Raw genomic sequence first — 22,564 nt, 5'->3', positions numbered from 1 at the left:
ACAGGTGGACTTCAATCAAGTTGTAGAAACATCTCAAGGATGATCAATGGAAACAGGATGCATCTGAGCTCAATTTCGAGTCTCATAGCAAAGGGTCTGAATACTTAAAAAAATAAAAAACAGATACCTTATTTACATATTTAGAATAAAGCTGTAATGCAACAAAATGTGGAAAAAGGGAAGGGGTCGGAATACTTTCCGAAGGCACCATATACATGACTGGGAATACAGATTTGCATCTGTTGGTCACAGATACCTTTAAAAAAAGTAGGGGTGTTTGGATGAGAACCATTCGGTATCTGCTGTGACCACCATTTGCCTAATGCAGCGCGACACATCTCCTTTGCATAGAGTTGATCAGGCTGTTGATTGTGGCCTGTGGAATGCAACAAAAATGTGGAAAAGGGGGAAGGGGTCTGAATACTTTCCAAATGTACACTGTACGTACGGGCAACTGTGGGGACGAGGTCATCGATCAAGCTGCTCCAAGGAGTTGGATAGTTTTGACTTCTCAACAGCAGCAGCTTACTTTCAGCAGGGCAAGATCTGCCGCAAACGCACGTAAAATTAGGCTAGAAGCAATTATTGTGTTCGTCAGGCTCGATCCTAAGCAAGATCAACATATGCCTTCCCTGTGCCATGTATAATATAAAGATTCGGAATGGATTGAGACTATAGTAGATTAATGTGCAATCGGTGCATTTTAGTAGCACTTGGAAACAAAACATCGTTGCCAACAATACCCATCGGAGAATTACACTTTTTTTTTTTTTACTTTTATTTAACTATGCAAGTCAGTTAAAGAACAAATTCTTATTTTCAATGACGGAACAGGCTAACAAGGGCAGAACGACAGATTTGTACCTTGTCAGCTCGGGGGATTTGAACTTGCAACCTTCCGGTTACTAGTCCAACGCTCTAACCACTAGGCTACCCTGCCGCCCCAATGTTGCAATCACTAGGCACACAACTACCTACAGTAGGAAACAGAGTTGTTATCAATAAGCCACATATCACACGACACGAGTCATGACCATAGTTAAAATGAAAATAAAAACATTATCATCCAGTAGAACTGTTTTGTTATTCATTAGGCCTAATGAAAATGGTCATGCCAAGGCTAAATTCAATTAGCTGTGTTTTGATATTTATTAATTAAATATTCACACAAATAGCTTATAAAGCAAGATTATTTGAAAATTATTTTATACAAATACTCTATTTTGAAGTTTTATTACTGTGTAGGCGACTTGTTCTTCTAAATCTTTTTTTATAAAAAAAAAATGATATTCACTTGTGATTTTTAGCAGGGATGAAGATGTTTTGCCTTTCAATAAACCTGTCATGTTGGTATAAGAACATCATTCTACTTTATTACAACTTTACAGGCTAACATGCTGACTACACCGCTTGAATTACAAAATAAATGTACACATACATGTTATTCAATCATTGAACCCAAACTGCTTGCGAGTGCCTGCGTGGCTAGGCGCTAAAATAGAAATAGGTTCTATTTGTGACCCTGCAAGTCTGGCCTCTCCCATCTCCTCATTGGTTTTTAAGAACATATACCCACGTGGGTGATTGAAAGATGAACTGACGACCACACTCCAGTTGGTTGTGGTAATGCACCTTAAAGTTGGTTGCCAACCACCATATAAAGTCCAAAAAAGAAAAAGCCTGAAAGAGAAGAGATTACTATTAACAAACTGTTTACCCTTTTATCTGTGGATTAATTGTCAGAGTAGAGGACCTTGTGCATTTTAGGTAAAGGAACAACCCAATGTTTATATCCCAGGACAAATTAGCTAGCAACAGCAAGCTAGCTAGCTAGCTAGCTAAATTGCCATAAATGTTTAATGCTTTTTGACCTGTCCCCAAATTAATATAATTAGTTCAGAGTTTGTTTGACATTTCAACCTGCCTGTCCTGATCGCGTTACGAACACAATGCATATGGATGTCCGGTAAATTAAAATCTTGCTGGTCACGTTGTCCGGCCCCAAAAGGAAACCCTGACCAGATCCCCCCCTTTCTTATTTAGGCTCCCTTCAGAGTATATACCAGAGGTGTGACCAAGTCACTATTATTCGAGTCACAAGGAAGTCTCAAGTCACAAAGTAGTCCAAGTCGTGCATTCTAAGAGCAAGTCAACTCGCATCACCAGTTATTTAAAGTCAAGTTTAATAAACATAAATACGTTTTAAATACACCAAATACGCATACACTGAACAAAATATATAAATGCAACTTGTAAAGTGTTAGCCCCATGTTTCATGAGCTGAAATAAAATATCCCAGAAATTGTCCATACACACAAAGGTAATTTCTCAAAAATGTTGGCCACAAATTGATTTAGATCCCTGATAGTGAGCATTTCTCCTATGCCAAGATAATCCATCCACTGGATAGGTATGGCATCTCAAGAAGTTGATTAAACATCATGTTCATTACACAGGTGCACCTTGTGCTGGGGACAAAAGGCCACACTAAAATGTGAAGTTGTGTCACACAACACAATGCCGCAGATGTCTCAAGTTGAGGGAGTGTGCAATTGGCATGCTGACTGCAGGAATATCTACCAGAGCTATTGCCAGATAATTTAATGTTAATTTCTCTACCATAAGCCACCTCCAACGTTGTTTTAGAGAATTTGTCAGTACATCCAACCGGCCTCACAACCACAGACTACGTGTATGGCATCGTGTGGGCGAGCAGTTTGCTGATGTCAACGCTGTGAACTGAGTGCCCCATGGTGGCGGTGAGGTTATGGTGTGGGCATGCATAAGCTACGGACAATGAACACAATTGCATTTTATCCATGGCAATTTGAATACACAGAGACACCGTGACGAGATCCCGAGGCCCATTGTCGTGCCATTCTTCCGCCGCCATCACCTCATGTTTCAGCATGATAATGCACAGCCCCATGTTACTATATCTGTACACAATTCCTGGAAGCTGAAAATGTCTCAGTTCTTCCATGGCCTGCATACTCACCAGACATGTCATCCACTTAGTCCTGTTTGGAATGCTCTGGATCAACGTGTATGACAGCGTGTTCCAGTTCCCACCAATATCCAGCAACTTCGCACAGCCATTGAAGAGGAGTGGGACAACATTCCACAGGCCACAATCAACAGCCTGATCAACTCTATGCAAAGGCGATGTGTCGCTCTGCATGAGGCAAATGGCGGTCACAGCAGATACCGACTGGTTCTCATCCACCTCATCCATTTTGTTTTTAAGGTGTGTGACCAACAGATGCATATCTGTATTCCCAGTCATGTATATATATTTTTTGTTGTTGATGTTTCAACGATCTCAGTCCAGCTTTAAACTTACTCTTGAATGATGTAATAGTAGAACTCACTAATGTGCAATTTCGAAATTGGGTAGTGCAGTTCCTCTCGTCATGTTAGTCATTGCATACCATAGAGAGATGTATAACTTGTCAAAAATGTCCAGATCAATTAGCCCATGTCAGCTAATGTTTGTTTTTTTATGTCGTTTTTTTTTAGCCCATTCAAGCTTCTGTTTAACCCAATCAAAGCTCTTCTGTGGTTCTGTGGAACCAGCTTTCCCTTGCAACTAGGACAGCATAGTCCCTGCTCAACTTCCAAAAACATCTGCAACCCTGCCTCTTCAAAGAATATCTTAATTTAACCCCCCACCAATATTTTTTTACTTTGGCTACTAGGACTGACTTTGCTGAGAACTACTTTGAGGGAAACTGCATTTGCTACGACTGCAATGTGGTTCTAATCCAGCCATTTTAAGAGGAATTAACTAATTGTAAGTCACTCTGGATAGGAGCTCCTGCTAAATTACAAAAATGTAATTTCTCAACAAAAATCTGCATGAACTTCATAAACTGCATTCATTCTGTCAATAAAAGTGTCTTGGGAAAAATGTCAATAGTTGAATGGAAGTAATTAAACTGGCACTTGTAAAGATATAGCCTACACAGTACAAACACAATATCTAACTGACTTTTTAGGCTTATATATGTGTTATATGGTGCCTTCGGAAAGTATTCATACCCCTCGACTTATTCCACATTTTGTTGTGTTACAGTTGGAGTTCAAAACGGATTCAAAAATGAATAATTCCCCTCACCTATCTACAGACAATAGCCCATAATAAAAGAGAAAACATGCGATTACAGCTGTGAGTCTTTTTGGGTAAGTCTCTAAAAGCTCTCCACACTTGGATTGTGCAAATTTGCCCATTATTCTTTAAAACAATTATTCAAGCTCTGTCAAATTGGTTGTTGATCATTGCTAGACAACCATTTCCAGGTCTTGCCTTAGATTTTCAAGTAGATTTAAGTCAAAACTGTAACTCGGCCACTCAGGAACATCCAACGTCATCTTGGTAAGCATCTCCACTATATATTTGGCCTTTTGTTTTAGGTTATTGTCCTGTTGAAAGGTGAATGTCTCCATGTCTGTTGGAAAGCAGACAACCAGATTTTCCTGTAGGATTTCACCTGCGATTGTATCTATAGGTCTATTTTTTATCCTAAAAAAAACTCCCTAGCCTTTGCCGATGACAAGCATACACCTAACATGATGTAGCCACCACCATGTTTGAAAATATGAAGAGTTGTACTCAGTGATGTGTTTGTCTTGATTACAAAGTGTTATGTTTGGGGCAAACTTAATTTCTTTGCTACATTATTTTTGCAGTTTTACTTTAGTGCCTTATTGCAAATAGGATGCATGTTTTTGATTTGTATTCTGTACAGGCTTCCTTCTTTTCACTGTCAATTAGGTTATTGTGGAGTAATTACAATGTTCTATCACAGCCATTAAACTGTTTTAAAGTCACCATTGGGCCTCCCGAGATTCTGGATTCTGGGTCCAAGTCCAAGCTCTGTCACAGCCGGTAGACCCATGGGGTGGTGCACAATTGGCCCAGCGTCGTCCGGGTTAGGGGGGGTCCTTGTCCCATCGTGCACTAGCCACTCCTGTGGCGGGCCGGGCGCAGTGCACCCTGACACGGTCACCAGGTGCATGCCGTTTCCTCCAACACATTGGTGCGGCTGGCTTCCGGGTTAATTGAGCACTGTGTCAAGAAGCAGCGCGGCTTGGTTGGTTGTGTTTGAGGATGCACGGCTCTCGACCTTCGCCTCTCCCGAGTCCGTATGGGAGTTGCAGTGATGAGAAAACTGGATACCACGAAAAAGGGTCAAAGTAAAAAAAATAAAAAATAAAGTCAACATTTGTCTCTTGGTGAAATCCCCGAACGGTTTCCTTCCTCTCCGGCAACTGAGTTAGGAAGGACATCTGTATCTTTGTAGTGACTGGGTGTATTGATACACAATCCAAAGTGTAATTAATAACGTCACCATGCTCAAAGGGATATTCAATATCTGCTTTTTATTTTTACCCATCTACCAATAGTTGCCCTTCTTTGCGAGGCATTGGAAAACCTCCCTGGTGTTTGCGGTTGAATCAGTGTTTGAAATTCACTGCTCGACTGAGGGACCTTACAGATAATTGTATGTGTGGGGTACAGAGATGAGGTAGACATTCACATTTCATGTTAAACACTATTGCACACAGAGTGAGTCCATGCAACTTGTTTAGAACATTTTTACTCCTGAACTTATTTTGGCTTGCCATAACAAAGGGGTTGAATACTTTTCAGCTTATCATTTATTATTACATTTGTAAAAAGACAAAAAATGTAATACATTTTAAATTCAGGCTGTATCACAACAACATTTGGAGGAATTCAAGAATTGTGAATACTTTCTGAAAGCATTGTATATCACACAATGTCTGGATGCAATATTCTACCCAGGAATATCCAACACTGAAATATGTTACTCTCATTATTCCGAATGCATTTGTGGATTTTTTCAGTTGACAGTAAAAAAATCATCTTTGACTTTAATCTAAACCTTAGAAGCTATCGAGCAGAATGGTTACTTTCTATGTTATACAGAGGAATGTTTTTTCTGCTGGTGTGTCCTTAGGTAGCTCCTCTCTGAGAACTTCTTCCCACAGTGCATACAGGTGAACGGCCTCTCTCCCTCGTGGACCTTCAGGTGCATCTTCAGGTTGCCAGCCAGGGCAAAGCGCATGTGACACTGGGTACAGCTGAAAGGTTTCTCACCTGTGTGGACCCTCTGGTGCCTCTTCAGGTCACCAGCCTGGGAGAACCTCTTCTCACACTGGGGGCAGCTGAAGGGTTTCTCCCCTGTGTGGACCCTCTGGTGCCTTTTCAGGTGGTCCTGGCGGGAGAACCTCTTCTCACACTGGGTACAATTGAAGGGATTCTCCCCTGTGTGGACCCTCTGGTGGATCTCCACCTTCTGGAGGCAGCTGAAGCCTTTGTTACAGAACATGCAGAGGAACCGTTTCTCTTTACTATTGCCTGATGTGGCTCCCCCTCCCTGAGTCTGGGCTCTAGCCCTGTCGTTGGAGTTAAATACCTGATCGAAAAAGACGCGGCCATGTGAATCGGAAGGTGCCATCGACGTAGACACTGGGTCCCGATCCCTGAGCTCGTGCGAAGGGGAGTGGATTGCGACATTTAGACTGGTCTCTAACCCATCCCTGCAGTCTAAGAAGTCACTGGTGTTGCCCTGCGAGTATCCTTTCCATATAGGAGTCTCGTCTGCATTACATGTCAGAGGAGCGTCGCCTTCCACTTTCACTTCATCTATCACTATAACCTCCCCTTTCTTATCTAGGCACCCTTCAGAGTATACTCTACTACTGTAGGGGTTCCAGTCCCCTCTAGACAGATCAGTCTGTGTCTCTAATACCAAGGGCATGATGCCAGGGTCCATCTCTGTCGTATAAGAACGAGACAGATCATTAACAGTCTCTAATGCATCACTTGAGTCTTGATGGGAATGAACTGTCCTTGGGCTCGAGTTTTCATAAAGTAAATATTTTGAGTCAGGAGCAGGAGAACAGCCCAGTCTCCCCAGCAACAGTCTCTCTGGGTCTGATCCGTGGTCAGATACTGTGTGTAAGAGCCTGTGTGTCTCGGTGTCTGTCTCTGACTTGAGGATGACCTCCGTGATGCTGGGTCGGGTCCTGGGCTGGGGCGTGGTGGCAAGGTCCACCACGGCTACAGGGGGCGCCACTCCAGCCGCTGCTCCAGTCTGAATGTCTCTGCTGTGTTGTGGGTCCTCCTCTCCTTCAGTCTTCTCCTGCTTGACCAAAGACGATGCTCCAGGACCTACAGCCTCTGCATCCGCAGGCTGACACAAGAGAGATGATTATTATCGGTAAAGGAGTTGAATTCGATAACAATGTCATAGGGAAGTCTCATGTAAGCAAATTGGAATATGTATGTGGCATATGTTCTAGGATTAATCCGATAGTATTGAGCAGCGAGTTGTGCCGGGAAAATAATTCTGGGGCCCTTAGTATTTCCTGATCTGGTAACCTAACCAGGTAAAAGTCAGGACTTTATACAGCCTGGGGTGATTCATTTGTAGTAAAAAGGTTTAATATGGGCTTTTGCAACAGCTAAATGGGGATCGTAATAAAATACATGGTTTGAAAAGAGGATAAACATGGTTGGACAATAAAACTCACAAGACTGCGCTTGTTTTATGCAGGTTTGAATCGCGTAGTCCTGCCCTATGCAACTGTCAGCTATTGTGTTTGATTAATTCCAGTTAATAATTTGATTGAAAAAGTCTAGGTAGCCTAGTCAGCCCAAGTTTGAATATAAACCAAATCTGATCCCATTCACATTTTCTCACTAACAAATAGGCTACAGATACACAACGTTACCACTTTGTTTACCCTGGCCAGAGCGACAGGGAGCATAGTAGGCTAGACTATGCAGCTGCGGTTTTTAGTAGCCTACAGTTGATCAGACTGAGAAACTGTGTCGTCTCCAAGCAATACAGCATGTCAGATAGCTAGTGTTTAGGTGTATATGCTGCCACATTTATGTAAGAGTTTTTGATGGTGTCTAAATAAATAAATACCATGGGAATGTGGAGAGCATACCTTGATTTCAGTGAATCTGATTGGTAAAAACACTGCAGCAGCACTCTGGTGTTGACAGAGAAATTGTGAGAGAGTTGACAAATCCGTGTATGAGGGCTGTCAATTTTCTATAATGCCTGCCACAAGAAGTTAGTCATTCTTGAATGCGCATTATGCATGATTCTGGTTAAATTGGTAACATAAGGGACATTTTATAGACACTCTTGAAAGCCAGATCAGTGATTAGTGCAACAAAAAAAAGCAGGTTCAACTATTTTGATAAAACAATATATTATTTGTGGGTCTTATGGTTGTGGAAGGCTTATATTTATCTTAGGTATAATTTCACAAGCCCTGAATTAGTTACATTATTTCTGACTGCTTAACATCCAGCGTATATGACCATTAAATTGTACAACAAAGCTTATTTAGAGAAAACCTTTTTAAAAATGAGATACAGTGCATTTGGAAAGTATTCTGACCACTTTACTTTTTCCACATTGTTACAATATAGCCTTATTCTAAAATGGATTAAATAAAATGAAAAACAAATTAAATCTACACACAATACCCCATAATTATGAAGTGAAAACAGGTTATACATTTTTGGTCATTTATATTTAAAAAACATTTAAAATACCTTATTAATAGAAGTATTCAGACCCTTCGCTATGGAGACTCGAAATTGAGCTCAGGTGCATCCTGTTTCCATTGATCATCCTTGAGATGTTTCTCCACCAATCAGGCCTTTATGGTAAAGTGACCAGACGGAAGCCACTCTTCAGTAAAAGGCACATAACAGTCCGCTTGGAGTTTGCCAGAACGCACTTAATGACTCTTGGACCATGAGATTCTCTGGTCTGATGAAACCAAGATTGAACTCTTTGGCCTGAATGCAAAGCATCACGTCTGGAGGACACCTGCCACCATCCCTACGGTGAAGCATGATTGCGGCAGCATCATGCTGTGGGGATGTTTTTCAGCGGCAGGGACTGGGAGACTAGTCAGGATTGAGGGAAAGATGAACGGAGCAAAGTACAGAGATCCTTGATGAAGTCCTGAGCGCTCTGGAGCAGGTTCTCAGACTGGGGCAGAGGCTCATCCTCCAACAGGACAACAACCCTAAGCACAGCGAAGATGCAAAGGGGTTGCTTCGGAACAACTCTCTGAATGTCCTTGAGTGGCCCAGCCAGAGCCCAGACTTACACCAGATCTAACATCTCTAGAGACCTGAAAACAGCTGTGCAGAGACACTACCCATCTAACCTGTCAGAGCTTGTAAGGATGTGCAGAGAGGAATGGGAGAAACTCCCCAAATACAGATGTGCCATGCCTGTAGCATCATACCAAAGAAGACTCAAGACTGTAATTGCTGCTATAGGTGCTTCAACAAAGTATTAAGTAAAGGGTCTGAATACCTATGTAAAATGAGACATTTACGGGGTTTTTAAACTAATAAATGTCAGAAAACTCGTTTTTGCTTTGTCTTATGTGTAGCTTGATGAGGTGGAAAATAACAAATACATATATTTTAGAATAAGGATGTAATGTAACAAAATGTGGAAAAAGTTAAGTGGTCTGAATAATTTCTGAATGCACTGTATATCCGAATCGGCCCTTTGAGTTTGAAAAAAAAAATGGATATGATTTTTAAGCCATATCGCCCAGCCATAGGTGGAATCCTATTACACCAGCTCCAACGCTTGTCGTATGTGGCAGGGCTTGCAGACAATAACAGATTACAAAGGGAATCGCAGCCGTGAGATGCCCAGTGTGATGCAGCACTCCCAAACGAGTGAAATGCCTTTTATGCTAGCTACGAGGAATACAACACCGAGTCTTGCGTGAAAGCCCCTGTTGTTCCGGATGACTGTGTGACCCTGCGACTGAACACCTTACCTCTGCAACTGGATCCTGGACTTCCTGCCAGGCCAGCCACAAGTGGTGAGGGTAGGCAACAACACCTCCGCCACGTTGACCCTCAAAACCGGGGCCCCTCAGCAGAGCTCTACACTGACCTTTTTTACAAGGAGCACATGTGAGCCTAAGATGAAAAAATATTTGCTGTAACAAGCAGTTCTCTTTGTAGTAATGATGCAGGCATGACAGTCATGAACCTGCAGGGCTCGACATTAACACTTGTTTTTTTACTTGTCCCGGACAAAAGGACAAGTCAGACAAGAAAAATGTAACTGAGTTGTCCGAATGGACAAGTAAAAATAAACACACAAAAACACAATATCAAACAATTACTCCGATCAGAGGCCAACATTGGAATAATATTCACATTTATTTCTCATGTTAAAATGTAGGTGATATGCATGTTGGTTACAGCCTCATGTCCAAATCGATGTAGACATGAGGAGCCAGAAATTGTAGCCGTTCTAACGGACAACAACAAGTGGGTCTGTCCAGGTGCTGTTGGCTGTGCCTCTGTACTACATGGACATTTGTTGGCGCACCCCCTTGGGTTTGTGCCGTGGGGGGAGATCTTTGTGGGCTATGCTCGGCCTTGTCTCAGGATGGTAAGTTGGTGGTTGAAGATATCCTTCCAGTGGTGTGGGGGCTGTGCTTTGACAAAGTGGGCGGGGTTATATCCTGCCTGTTTGGCCCTGTCCGGGGGTATCGTCGGACGGGGCCACAGTGTCTCCCGACCCTTCCTGTCTCAGCCTCCAGTTTTTATGCTGCAATAGTTTGTGTCAGGGGGCTAAGGTCAGTCTGTTATATCTGGAGTATTTCTCCTGTCTTATCCGGTGTCTTGTGCAAAATTAAGTATGCTCTCTAGTTCTCTCTCTCCCGGAGGACCTGAGCCCTAAGACCATGCATGCCTCAGGACTACCTGGCCTGATTACTCCTTGCTGTCCCCAGTCCACCTGGTCGTTCTGCTGCTCCAGTTTCAACTGTTCTGCCTGTGGCTATGAAGCCCTGACCTGTTCACCGGACGTGCTACCTGTCCCAGACTTGCTGTTTTCAACTCTCTAGAGACAGCAGGGGCAGTAGAGATACGCTGAATGATTGGCTATGAAAAGCCAACTGACATTTACTCCTGGGGTGCTGACCTGTTGCACCCTCTACAAACACTGTGATTATTATTATTAGAGCCGGCTGGTCATCTATGAACATTTTAACATCTTTGCCGTGTTCTGTTATAATCTCCACCCTGCACAGCCAGAAGAGGACTGGCCACCCCTCATAGCCTGGTTCCTCTCTCTGTTTCTTCCTAGGTTCTGGCCTTTCTAGGGAGTTTTTCCTAGCCACCGTGCTTCTACACCTGTATTGCTTGCTGTTTGGGGTTTTAGCCTGGGTTTCTGTACAGCACTTTGTGACATGAGCTGATGTAAGAATGGCTTTATAAATACATTTAATTGATTGATTGACAGACATTGGCTTACCCAAACGACAACTCATGCTCCGTTTATTTATTGGCTTCCTGGTAAGCCATAAATATCATTGTTTTTGTCACAGAAGGCTGCTGAGGGAAGGACGGCTCATAATAATGGCTGGAACGGAGCGAATGGAATGGCATCAAATACATGGAAACCATATGTTTATTTTTTTTATATATACACTTTCCCCCCTACCCTTATTAGAGTAAACTAACGGACAACAATAATTCTACTTACAGCTACTTCGTTCACATCTACAGTACCTGTAATTAAATAATTATACATATAATCCTAATTTCCTCTTTCTTCAAGTGCTAGATTATCACTCACAGCGGCCAATCCACCGGTCATTCTGATCTTAACTCCAACCCTTCGATATCCACAGATGAACCCATCTTTCCCATTTCCTTTTGCAATACATCCCTCCATTTTACTATGATGTCTTACAAGGGTCTTGAACCACCCTATTTGTAACATTTCTACCGATCATTCCCTAACAATAAATAAATTACCCAACAGTATAATGCTATTTCCTATTGACTGATGGTTTTTCAGATCCTGCAACAACAGTTTGTTAGGGTTTTAATCCAGAGAAATTAATTAAATAGCCACTGCTAAATAGTTAGTTAAATAATTATCCACAGTGACCCTATATTGCACTGACTATGCCAACGTGTCTCAAACTAGGGGTCTTGAATTAAAAATGGGGTCGCGAGAGAAACTATGAAATAAAATAAGCTTGGTTCACAGAACCCGGGTTACGTCAGTAACCTCCGGTAGCCGCGGTTGTAATAAACTGAGCGGTTTCTGTTTCCTTCCTACAAATAAAATGTGGCTCTATCTTTTATACGGTTTAAGCTACAAAATATTATGACCCCCATCACTGAAAGATAAGACTCAGAAATACATATGTGTCTCCCTCAATAAATGCCCACAAGTCTCATTAGAACAGAGTGGACTAGACCAGTCACTAAATCAGACTGATGGAGAAAGGACATCAATGATGTTGTTCTTTTCTACACAGAAGATCATACAAAATGATCGCCTGATGATTTTCTGAACTTCCCAATACCTTTCTGATCCCTTATTGAGGTCACTAGTTAATTAAGGTATCGTGGCGTTCACCTGGTCAGTCTATGTCATGGAAAGAGCAGGTGTTCTTAATGCATTTTAGAGCCAGCTACCCCCGTCGCCCCATGAATGGTTTTGACCACTAACGTTTAAAAATATATGTTTTGCATGGCCCGGTGCTGCGGGTGAGCAGGACTTGCAACCATTCCACTGATTCTAAATAGAAATCTCTACCCACTCTGGGGACCGGGCCAACCAAAACTAATACACGCTCCAAACCATACATTAGGCTATCCATATTTCCAGATCTTCTATTCTTTCTATTTCTATGGTGCATTTGCAGCTGCGATTTAGATAATGCATTGATGTATAGCTAGCTAGCTGAAACGACAGAGAGAACAAAGAATATAGCTATTTGATCATGTCTGTGTGTATATCCAAATATTAATGATGTCTGGAATCCTATATGGTTTCACTGGAATTATCAACAGGCAAGAATTAGACAAACGGCAACCCTCAACAGCTCGTATAGCCACGGTTTAGCTGAGATTCAACTGCTGACAGGTAGTCTTTCTGAAATAATTATTTTCACCTAATAGTATGCCTGTTAACCAAAATGGTGCTCACATAACTTTCCTGTGTCAGTCTGAGGTGGAACCTAAAACGAGAACTTCCTCTCTAGGACAGGAATTACTCAAAATAGGTGCGACAACTTATTTTGAGGTGGGCCTTTAATAGCGGAGTGAAGCCTTTCTGAAATAGACGGGGCACATTTGATGTACTGTAATGTTTTATGTTACACTATGACACTAACCTCTATCACGATAACATGCTGGGTTGAGGTTCCAGTCTCCTCATTTATAGCTATGAGTTGGTCATCTCTCCACGGGTTGAGTCCCGCTGGCTTCACAAAGCTCCTGTGGCCTCCAGTGAAATGTTCTTCACCTGAGAGAGTGAATGGAGGAAAGGGGTGGTTAAGTTAGATACTGTGTGATCAGTGCTATATTGTACACTATTGACACTGTCTACATTGGCAAGGATGCAAGGTAACAGTTCTCATAATTTCTTGATATCCTAATTTATTGCTGGATTCTTTTCCATGCACCACTTTTTTATTGAGTTGGACAATAGGAAATTGGTTAGAAGCTGGTTAGAATATGATACTGTCTTTGTCTGAAATCCAGCTTGCCTACTACTTACTTAAACTGCATACTAATCCTATAACATACTACTTAGTTTTAAAAAATACAGTAAGCAACAAATACCAACATACTAGGCTAATCCATTTTTCTACATTAGATGTGTGTCGATTCTGCCTGCACTCCGTCGAGGGACGAGCATCGCGGATGGGTGACGCCATCTGACGTAAGGCAGTGAGGCTCATTGTGCTTTCAAGACAACTGGGAATTCGGAAATAACCGAGGTCAAATAATGACGAAAGTGATCTCCAGGTCGGAGCACTAGAAAGACGACTTAATTTCCGACATGCAATTTCCAGTCAGAGCGAGTTTTTTTTCCTGAGTTGTTTTGAATGCAGAGAAGTTGGAGATGTACTTGTTCTGAGTTGTTTTGAACCCGGCATAATACAGAGAACGCGTCATCTAATTGCGATGTTTCCCGCCAATCGTTAGTTTAGTAACTCATCCATATCAGCTGTTGTCAAACACACGTGAGTCTTACTCGAAAGTGAACATTGATTAATACTAGACGAAAAGCCGACATGAGTATAACATACTGGCACTCAAAGCTTACTAAATTTTCGAAAATTCACATACTATAAAAATATTTAGGCATACCTAAAAGGCCTATTATTTAGAACGAAAATATAGGTATTAGGACAAAGCAATTCTGTCGGTGGAAGAATACTTTTCTTAATTGACCTTCCTGGTAAAATACAAACATTGTACAATATGGATATCAGAGAAGTATTACATACTATCCAAAAACTGACCAAGTTCCAAACCTGGGTGGGTAACATATCTGAACACGAGCAGAGGGGAACGGGGCGACAGGCCGCGCAGCCTCCGCATTCAGCAAAATGTACCTCTTGCAATTCCTCTGTATCCGTCGAGGATCTTGACACTATTGGGACGACTCGCGAGGACGCGCTCCCGTGACACCTTCAGTTCCAGAAGCTGTAGTTTCTTCCGCAATGCCCTGTTTTCTTTCTGGCTTTGAGACATTTCCAAACGAAACACTGCATAGTCGTCGTCTACGAGTTTACATATCTCTGTAACGGCTGCATTCGCTAGCACCTCCATAATGGAGGCTATCTGAGTGTGAAAAACCACACCGTCACAGTTTGCCATTGTTAGCTAACACGAATTAAACACAAACTGGGGTAACGTTAAGTATGTGATGCTGTGCAGTTAAATTAACAATGTTCCACTGTGTTAATAAATGTCTAAATAACAATAAAAACCTTAACGTGGAAATTGTTATTGGCCACTTCCGTTTGTTTAGCGTCATAGCTTAAAGGGTGTGGTTAAATGAAAAGGTTGTGCGCGCTGTTCTGTGAATTACGGTACAGTTTATTACGTTACACATCAAATCTCTTATGATCTGTATCTTTCAAGACGATAGGAGAAATTGACAATGAATACATTTATTCCGTCTACATCACCTCAGTAAGATACAGATTAAATTGTCCTTGTTCTATCCAATGTTTACCGTCTCTCTAAAAGCAGATATTTACACAAGCCTGTTTCAAATGATAAATTAACAAAAGATTAATGAGGGGTATGTGGTTATTTACCCTCTTAGCCCAAGACACCAAACATAACTACAGTGCATTCGGAAAGTATTCAGACCACATGACTTTTCCCACATTTTGGTACGTTACAGCCGTATTCTCAAATGGTTCTAATATTCCCCCCACCCCCCTCAATCTATACAAAATACCCCAAAATGACAAAGCATAAACAGATTTGGGAATGTTAGCAAATTTATAACAAATACAAAAATATATAAATGTAATATTTCAGTTTAAGTATTTAGACCCTTTATTCAGTACTGTGTTGAAGCACCTTTGGCAGAAATTACAGCCTCAAGTCATCTTGGGTATGACGCTACAAGCTTGGCACATCTGTATTTGGGGAGTTTCTGTCAGGTTTTTTGGGGAGCTTCACTCCACAGCTATTTTCAGGTCTCTCCAGAGATGTTTGATCGTGATCAAGTCCGGGCTCTGGCTGGGCCACTCTGCGTTGTCTTGGCTGTGTGCTTAGGTTTGATGGAAGGTGAACCTTTGCCCAAGTCTGAGGTCCTGACCATGCTTCTCATGGTCTGAGAGTCCTTTAGGTGCTTTTTTGGCAAACTCCAAGCGGGCTGTTATGTGTCTTTTACTGAGAAGTGGCTTCCGTCTGGCCACACTACCATAAAGGCCTGATTGGTGGAGTGCTGCAGGATTGGTTGTCCTTCTGGAAGTTTCTCCCATCTCCACAGAGAAACTCTGGAGATCTGTCAGAGTGACCATCGGGTTCTTGATCACCTGCCTGACCAACCTTCTCCCCAGATTGTTCAGTTTGGCCAGGCGCCCAGCTCTAGGAAGAGTCTTGGTGGTTCCAAACTTCTCCCATTTAAGAATGGAGGCCACTGTGTTCTTGGGGACCTTCAATGCTGCAGAAATGTTTTGGTACTCTTCCCAAGATCTGTGCCTCGACACAATCCTGTCTCGGAGCTCTAGGGACAATTCCTTCGACCTCATTGCTTGGTTTTTGCTCTGACATGCAGTGTCAACTGTGGGATCTTTAATAGACAGGTGTGTGCCTTTCCAAATCATGTCTAATCAATTCAATTTACCACAGGTGGACTCCAATCAAGTTGCAGAAACATCTCAAGCATGATAACTGGAAACAGGATGCACATGAGCTGAATTTAGCGTCTTATCGTAAAGGTTCTGAATACTTATTTAGATTGTACTGTTTTTTATTTTTAATACATTTGCAAAAACATTTTTAAAACTGTTTTCGCTTTGCTATTATGGGGTATTGTGTGTAGAATGATGAGGGGAAAAATGTATTGAATCCATTTTAGAATAAGGTTGTAGCGTAACAAAATGTGGAAAAAGTCAAGGGGTCTGAATACTTTCCGAATGCATTCATGCATTCATTCATACGTCAGCTACAGAAAGGTTCCCAGATGCCCTCTGTGTAAATCCCAAGCCACACTGCTACTATTTCTCCCCATTGTGGACACTCCTGTGTCTGATAAGGCTACTCAGGAAGGAGAAGCTCTTGTAACATACTTTGCACTTGAAGGGCCTATCCTTAGTGAAAACGGTCTGGTGCTTCTTCACATAGTTTGCCTCAGTAAAGTGCTTCGCACACGTGGGGCAGGCGTATGGCTTGTCTGCTTCCGTCTTAACGCTCGGCCTCCCACGTTATGACCCAATGACAGCAGAAGTAGAAGCAGGAGCCACTGCCCTCAGGTGGTTAGTCTTTGAGATCCCTCCTTGATCTCTAGACATTGTTTGGGTGTTGTTGGGATTGTGTGTTGTGTTATAGGCTAGGTACCTCTTGTGGTGAACGCCCATCCTTAATCTGTCTGTATTGATGGGGTAACCATGAGCCAGCTGAGGAAGGCTAGATCCAGGCACAGGCCTTCCATGAACTCAGGTACAAGGCATTCGACGAGACTGAAGAAGACATACTTCCTGTTAGAATATCCACCACTGTCTGTGAAGGCTGAAGCCCAGGGTGACCTACTCTGTTCATCATGGATACTGTGGTGTTTGTATCACAGGAACAGGAGGGTCTATCTCTATCAGGCCCTGCTTCATCCCTGCACTGAGACTGTGAAGGGAAGGGTCTGGGCTGCAGACTGGATCCCTGACTGGAGCCTCTGTCTCTCTGATGACCACCAGGACTGAGGTTGTTCAGACCACCTGTCCACTGGTTGTCTTCTGTGTGGTTGTGGAGTCTCTGTCCCTCGTGGTTGGGTCCTGGCTGTGACTCGGGAAGGAAGAGCGACAACTCCCGATCCAGGGTTTCCGATCCGGGGCCAGGGTTTGTGACCTGCCACCTCAGAGGTCCAGTCTCTTCTGCCAGCAACACTGGATTTCAGAAGGTCCTCATGGACTGCAGACTGTAAACACACAATTGAACAGAAAAGCATTAAGGTCTTTATATAAGAAACTCTGCTGTACACACAGAAACATGACACTATAAAATGTTCTCCACAGTCAAGCCCATCTCTAATGCTGATACAAATGTAATATAACAAATTTCCATGTGTTGACTCAATAATTAAGTATAATGTTTTGGTTCGAATGAGATGTGAAACTCAGTCTGTGCAACAAAACAAAAATAACCAAATCAGTCAGCACAGTCAGTTTTGTATTTAACTTCAACAAAATGGTAATACACTCAACTTTGAAGTACAGTACTTTTATTGCACAAAACGACACGTGACAAGTAGAATAACTTCGCTCTTTACTTTTTCTGTAAATATGGTACCCTCAACATTACATTACACACATCTTCACTACTTTATGTCAAGTAAACATTAATTAATGCACTATCATTTTCTCATTATAAAACACCAGCATCAAACACCATGAGAAGGTTGTCATTTTTCATCAGTGAAGCATTTTTACAGACACCATCACACCAACCATCACCATATCATCTACTCCGCCTCATCATACTATAAATCCAATCTCAACAGAATGAACTACAAACTAACCAGTACTACATTACATGTCAGTATACACTATACATGGGCCGTGTGCATTTTCTGCTGGTGTATCCTGAGGTAGCTCCTCTCTGAAAACCTCTTCCCGCAGTACATACAGCGGAACGGCCTCTCCCCTGTGTGGACCCTCTGGTGTCTCTTCAGGTGACCAGCCTGGGCGAAGCGCATATCACACTGGGTACAGATGAACGGTCACTCCCCTGTGTGCATCCTCTGGTGGATCTCCACCTGTTTGGGGAAACTGAAGGCTTTCCCACAAAAAGAACACGAGAAACGCTTCTCTTTGCCACCAGATCTGCTGATAGCGTTACTACTACTGTCATTTGTCAATGGGCTTGTGTAGCCATTTAGTGTTAATGCACTGGCATTGTCTGAGTTCTGGTTTAACATTAGGAGAGTGTGAGGAGGACGAAGGCCAAGAAGTGTCTGTGTTGTCGCAGGGTCCATGTTCCAGTTGATAGATCCTATAGAAGGCAGGCTGAAGGCAGCACCTGTTAGGGGGTTATCCTGAGGAGTCATCAGTATCTCTGAATCAAAACTATGGATGGAGCATCAGTAGCTGAGTCTCTGTCTGTTCCCTCTCGACTCACACCGACACCTCCCTGTCCTCGCAGACCAAATCTAGGCCTTGCCCTGGTCTCAGCAAGTCTGTTGTCACGGAGACTAAGTTTGGTTGTTGGTTTGTGTTCGACTGTCTGTTTCTGGTCGCGGTTAACAGTGTTGTTCCCCAGCCCAGAATTAAGGACGCTGTCCCTTCCACTGACCTCCACTATGTCGCCTCTGTTCCTGCCATGCTCAATGACGTTGTCTCCTAGGCCCTTGGTTGCACCCGTCTGGGTATCCAAGATGGCTCCCCTGTCTCCTCTGTTAGCCTCCAGCCAACCACCTACAGGGAGAGGTTACAAAATAGACTACAAACATGGCAGAGAATTCTACATATGGATATTTTTTTTTGTACCTGGTCAAGTTCATACATTATGTGTGTTTTGTATTTAAACATAAGTTGTATTGATTTAATTTTATGAATGAAGAAAATAAATAAATAATAATAGCCAGGTGCATCACTATTCCCACTGAAGATCTATAACTATTAGTATGTAGGCTATATGTATTTATCTCTTACTTTGCTCCCCCATCTTTAGTCCATTCAGCAGATCCATTCAGCAGATCAATGCTCTCTGGTCCATCTTCTTCTCCTCTTTGACTAGCAGCAGATCAGGCTTCCCATCCCCCATGTCTACTGACTGTAAGAGATACAGAGTAAGAGGATGTTGGATCATGAAATCTGATATGAGCGCCCTGCTATGAAGCACCTTCTGATTGGGCAATGAGGGATTGCTGTGAGTATTATACAAACAGGTCAATTTATTTTATACTATGCAAACGTGTTAGTTAATTTGATTACTTGACACTCTTTAAGGGTTTGATAATTCAAGGGCATGGTCCCACACCTAAAATGTATCAAGACCTGGGCCCGTATTTACATAGAGTCTCAGAGTTAAAGTGTTGATCGTCCCCAGCCGTCTATATAGTCTAATTCATTTTGATCTAAAAGGAAAAACTGATTCTAGATCAGCACTCCTGCTCTGAGAGGCTTTGTGGACATGGGCCCTGACCTAATACCATTCCGACAGTAGTTCACAGTGAGCTCACCTCAGTGAGACTGTGTGTGTTCCTGTGCTGCTCAGCTGGTTCCTCTGTGGGTTCAGGAGGAGATGTAGTCTGGTTGTCCTCCATGACCATGGTCCCCTCAGGGTTCCCCAGACCCTCCTCAAACCCCTCCTCCTTCACCAGCAGCACCTCTAGACCCTCCTCCTCCTAGAAGAGGTGATACAGATTACACAGACTTACACACCCTCAGGTACGTACACACAGATAATAAACACACTTTCAACATGGAGTGTTTACCCATCCCCACTACGTTTGAGTCCTATACTGTAGTTACAGAATGACTTCATTGTTTTTAAACCCATCATGGTGGACATAAATATGAAGTGGGTAAAAACAAGTCAGCTATGAAGTCAAAAGCCATCAGACAAACCTGACTAAACTATTTTGACGTGTACAGTAGGTGTTTGTTAGTGTGTTTGGTATGTGTAGGTATATTTAGTAAGTGTATATTGGTTATAAAGCGCTGTTGTGTGTTTGCAGAATAGTGTGAGATCAGATGTGATGTATACTAAAGAGAGTCTCAATGAAAGTCTTAGAATGAAAGTCCCATGTTGTCTTTATTAAACAGAAACAAGTTTCAAATACTCCATATGAAAACCACATTCATCTCTCAAGCTACTATTTTTTCCTAGCTTTCAAATAGGCACGTTCTTCTCTCCCCTGCAACTCTTCCCTGGGTCCTTATTGTATAAGAGAAAGTTGTGTTCTGTCAATATACCTGGTCAAGTCATGGTTAATAAACAACTAGGGGGGCCCTGTAAAATCAGATTTTCCCCCCAAAATAGTGTTTTTGGTCTGCCTGGAAGAATACCCCCAAAATATTCCCCTTTAATTGCGCATCTGGCCCTTTAATTATGAGTCTAGCGATGGTTCTGTACTGCTGCTGCTCATTTCATGGCAAAGTTAGCAAATAACAAATAATAGATACAAACAGTTCATATTTAATTGAAAAGGTTTTGGGGACACTCAAAAGACAGTTATCACATCAACTGGCTACACGCAGAGTGATAGACAAATGCCTGCACCACACAGAGGCAATATTGCTGAAAATGTATTGGGAGAGTGTTTAATTTGGCTTTTTCATCAAATAGTGACTAACCAGGGGTGGGACAATGTCAATACAGCGTTGATTAGATAGTAGCTGGGAGCTTGCGGTGTCTGATACATGTGAGGTTTGTTTATGTCATTTTGCAATGGAACACGTGAAAATTGAATATATATACAAACAGGTCAATTTATTTGATACACATTTTGCCATTGGGCGTAGAGAAAATGTTGTATTTTTAAAGCAATTGCCGCCAATTGCCCAGCCCTGGCCTACACAGTACAAACACAATATGTAACAGACTTTTAGGCTTATACAGTTGAAGTCGGAAGTTTACATACACCTTAGCCAATTACATTTAAAGTCAGTTTTTCACAATTCCTGACATTTAATCCTAGTAAAACATCCCTGTTTTAGGTCAGGTAGGATCACCACTTTATTTTAAGAATGTGAAATGTCAGAATAATAGTAGAGAGAATGATGTATTTCAGCTTGTATTTCTTTCATCACATTCCCAGTGGGTCAGTAGTTTACATACACTCAATTAGTATTTGGTAGCATTGCCTTTAAATTGTTTAACTTGGATCAAACGTTTCGGGTAGCCTTCCACAAGCTTCCCACAATAAGTTGGGTGAATTTTGGCCCTTTCTTCCTGACAGAGCTGGTGTAACTGAGTCAGGTTTGTAGGCCTCCTTGATCGTACACGCTTTTTCAGTTCTGCCCACAAATTGTCAAAAGGATTGAGGTCAGTGCTTTGTGATGGCCACTCCAATACCTTGACTTTGTTGTCCTTAAGCCATTTTGCCACAACTTTAGATGTATGCTTGGGGTCATTGTCTATTTGGAACCAAGCTTTAACTTCTTGACTGATGTCTTGAGATGTTGCTTCAATATATCCACATAATTTTCCTACCTCATGATGCTATCTATTTTGTGAAGTGCACCAGTCCCTCCTGCAGCAAAGCACCCCCACAGCATGATGCTGCCACCCCCATGCTTCACGGTTGGGATGATGTTCTTCGGCTTGCAAGCCTCCCCCTTTTTCCACCAAACATAATGATGGTCATTATGGCCAAACAGTTCTATTTTCGTTTCATCAGACCAGAGGACATTTCTTCAAAAATTACGATCTTTGTCCCCATGTGCAGTTGCAAACCGTAGTCTGGATTTTTTATTGTGGCTTTGGAGCAGTGGCTTCTTCCTTGCTGAACGGCCTTTCAGGTTATGTCGATATAGGACTCGTGTCTCCTCCCTGAGCGGTATGACGGCTGCGTGGTCCTATGGTGTTTATACTTGCGTACTATTGTTTGTACAGATGAACGTGGTACCTTCAGGCATTTGGAAATTCCTTCCAAGGATGAACCAGACTTGTGGAGGTCTACAATTTTTTTCTGAGGTCTTGGCTGATATATTTAGATTTTCCTATGATGTCAAGCAAGAGGCACTGAGTTTGAAGGTAGGCCTTGAAATACATCCACAAGTACACCTCCAGTTGACTCAAATGATGTCAATTAGCCTATCAGAAGCTTCTATAGCCATGACATAATTTTTGGGAATTTTCCAAGCTGTTTAAAGATACAGTCAACTTGGTGTATGTAAACTTCTGACGCACTTGAATTATGATACAGTGAAATATATAAGTGAATATATATAATATAATATATATATATATATATATTATATAATATATATAATATATAAGTGATATAAGTTAAATAATCTGTCTGTAAACAAT

General features: G+C 42.1%; 3 protein-coding genes across 3 annotated transcripts in view; 1 reads left to right on the top strand and 2 right to left on the bottom strand.

The window, feature by feature from the left end:
• LOC139418939 (zinc finger protein 282-like) overlaps positions 1-22,564 on the top strand; it is a 189,983-nt gene that overhangs the window by 134,418 nt on the left and 33,001 nt on the right. The window lies entirely within an intron of this gene.
• Positions 1-22,564, bottom strand: part of LOC139418947 (uncharacterized) — a 349,701-nt gene that overhangs the window by 324,412 nt on the left and 2,725 nt on the right. The gene's annotated exons all lie outside the window — the stretch shown is intronic.
• On the bottom strand, positions 5,644-14,839 carry LOC139418946 (zinc finger protein 583-like). Its single transcript, XM_071168738.1, has 3 exons — positions 14,467-14,839; positions 13,237-13,367; positions 5,644-7,223 (listed from the first exon to the last, which is right to left on the bottom strand). The coding sequence occupies exons 1-3, from the start codon at positions 14,729-14,731 to the stop codon at positions 5,946-5,948; spliced, it is 1,674 nt and encodes a 557-aa protein (XP_071024839.1). The 5' UTR covers positions 14,732-14,839; the 3' UTR covers positions 5,644-5,945.

The sequence above is a fragment of the Oncorhynchus clarkii genome, chromosome 10, assembly GCF_045791955.1.
Source record: "Oncorhynchus clarkii lewisi isolate Uvic-CL-2024 chromosome 10, UVic_Ocla_1.0, whole genome shotgun sequence".
Classification (NCBI taxonomy): domain Eukaryota; kingdom Metazoa; phylum Chordata; class Actinopteri; order Salmoniformes; family Salmonidae; genus Oncorhynchus; species Oncorhynchus clarkii.
This window is presented reverse-complemented; position numbering and strand designations above follow the sequence as displayed.

What these genes read in the sequence shown, in the direction of transcription:
- LOC139418946 (XM_071168738.1), bottom strand. Translation starts at nt 14,731, where the DNA reads ATGGCAAACTGTGACGGTGTGGTTTTTCACACTCAGATAGCCTCCATT. An exon ending in ATACAGAGGAATTGCAAGAG is followed by an intron (nt 13,368 to 14,466) that starts GTACATTTTGCT and finishes TCACTCTCTCAG; the next exon opens with GTGAAGAACATTTCACTGGA. An exon ending in AGCATGTTATCGTGATAGAG is followed by an intron (nt 7,224 to 13,236) that starts GTTAGTGTCATA and finishes CTCTTGTGTCAG; the next exon opens with CCTGCGGATGCAGAGGCTGT.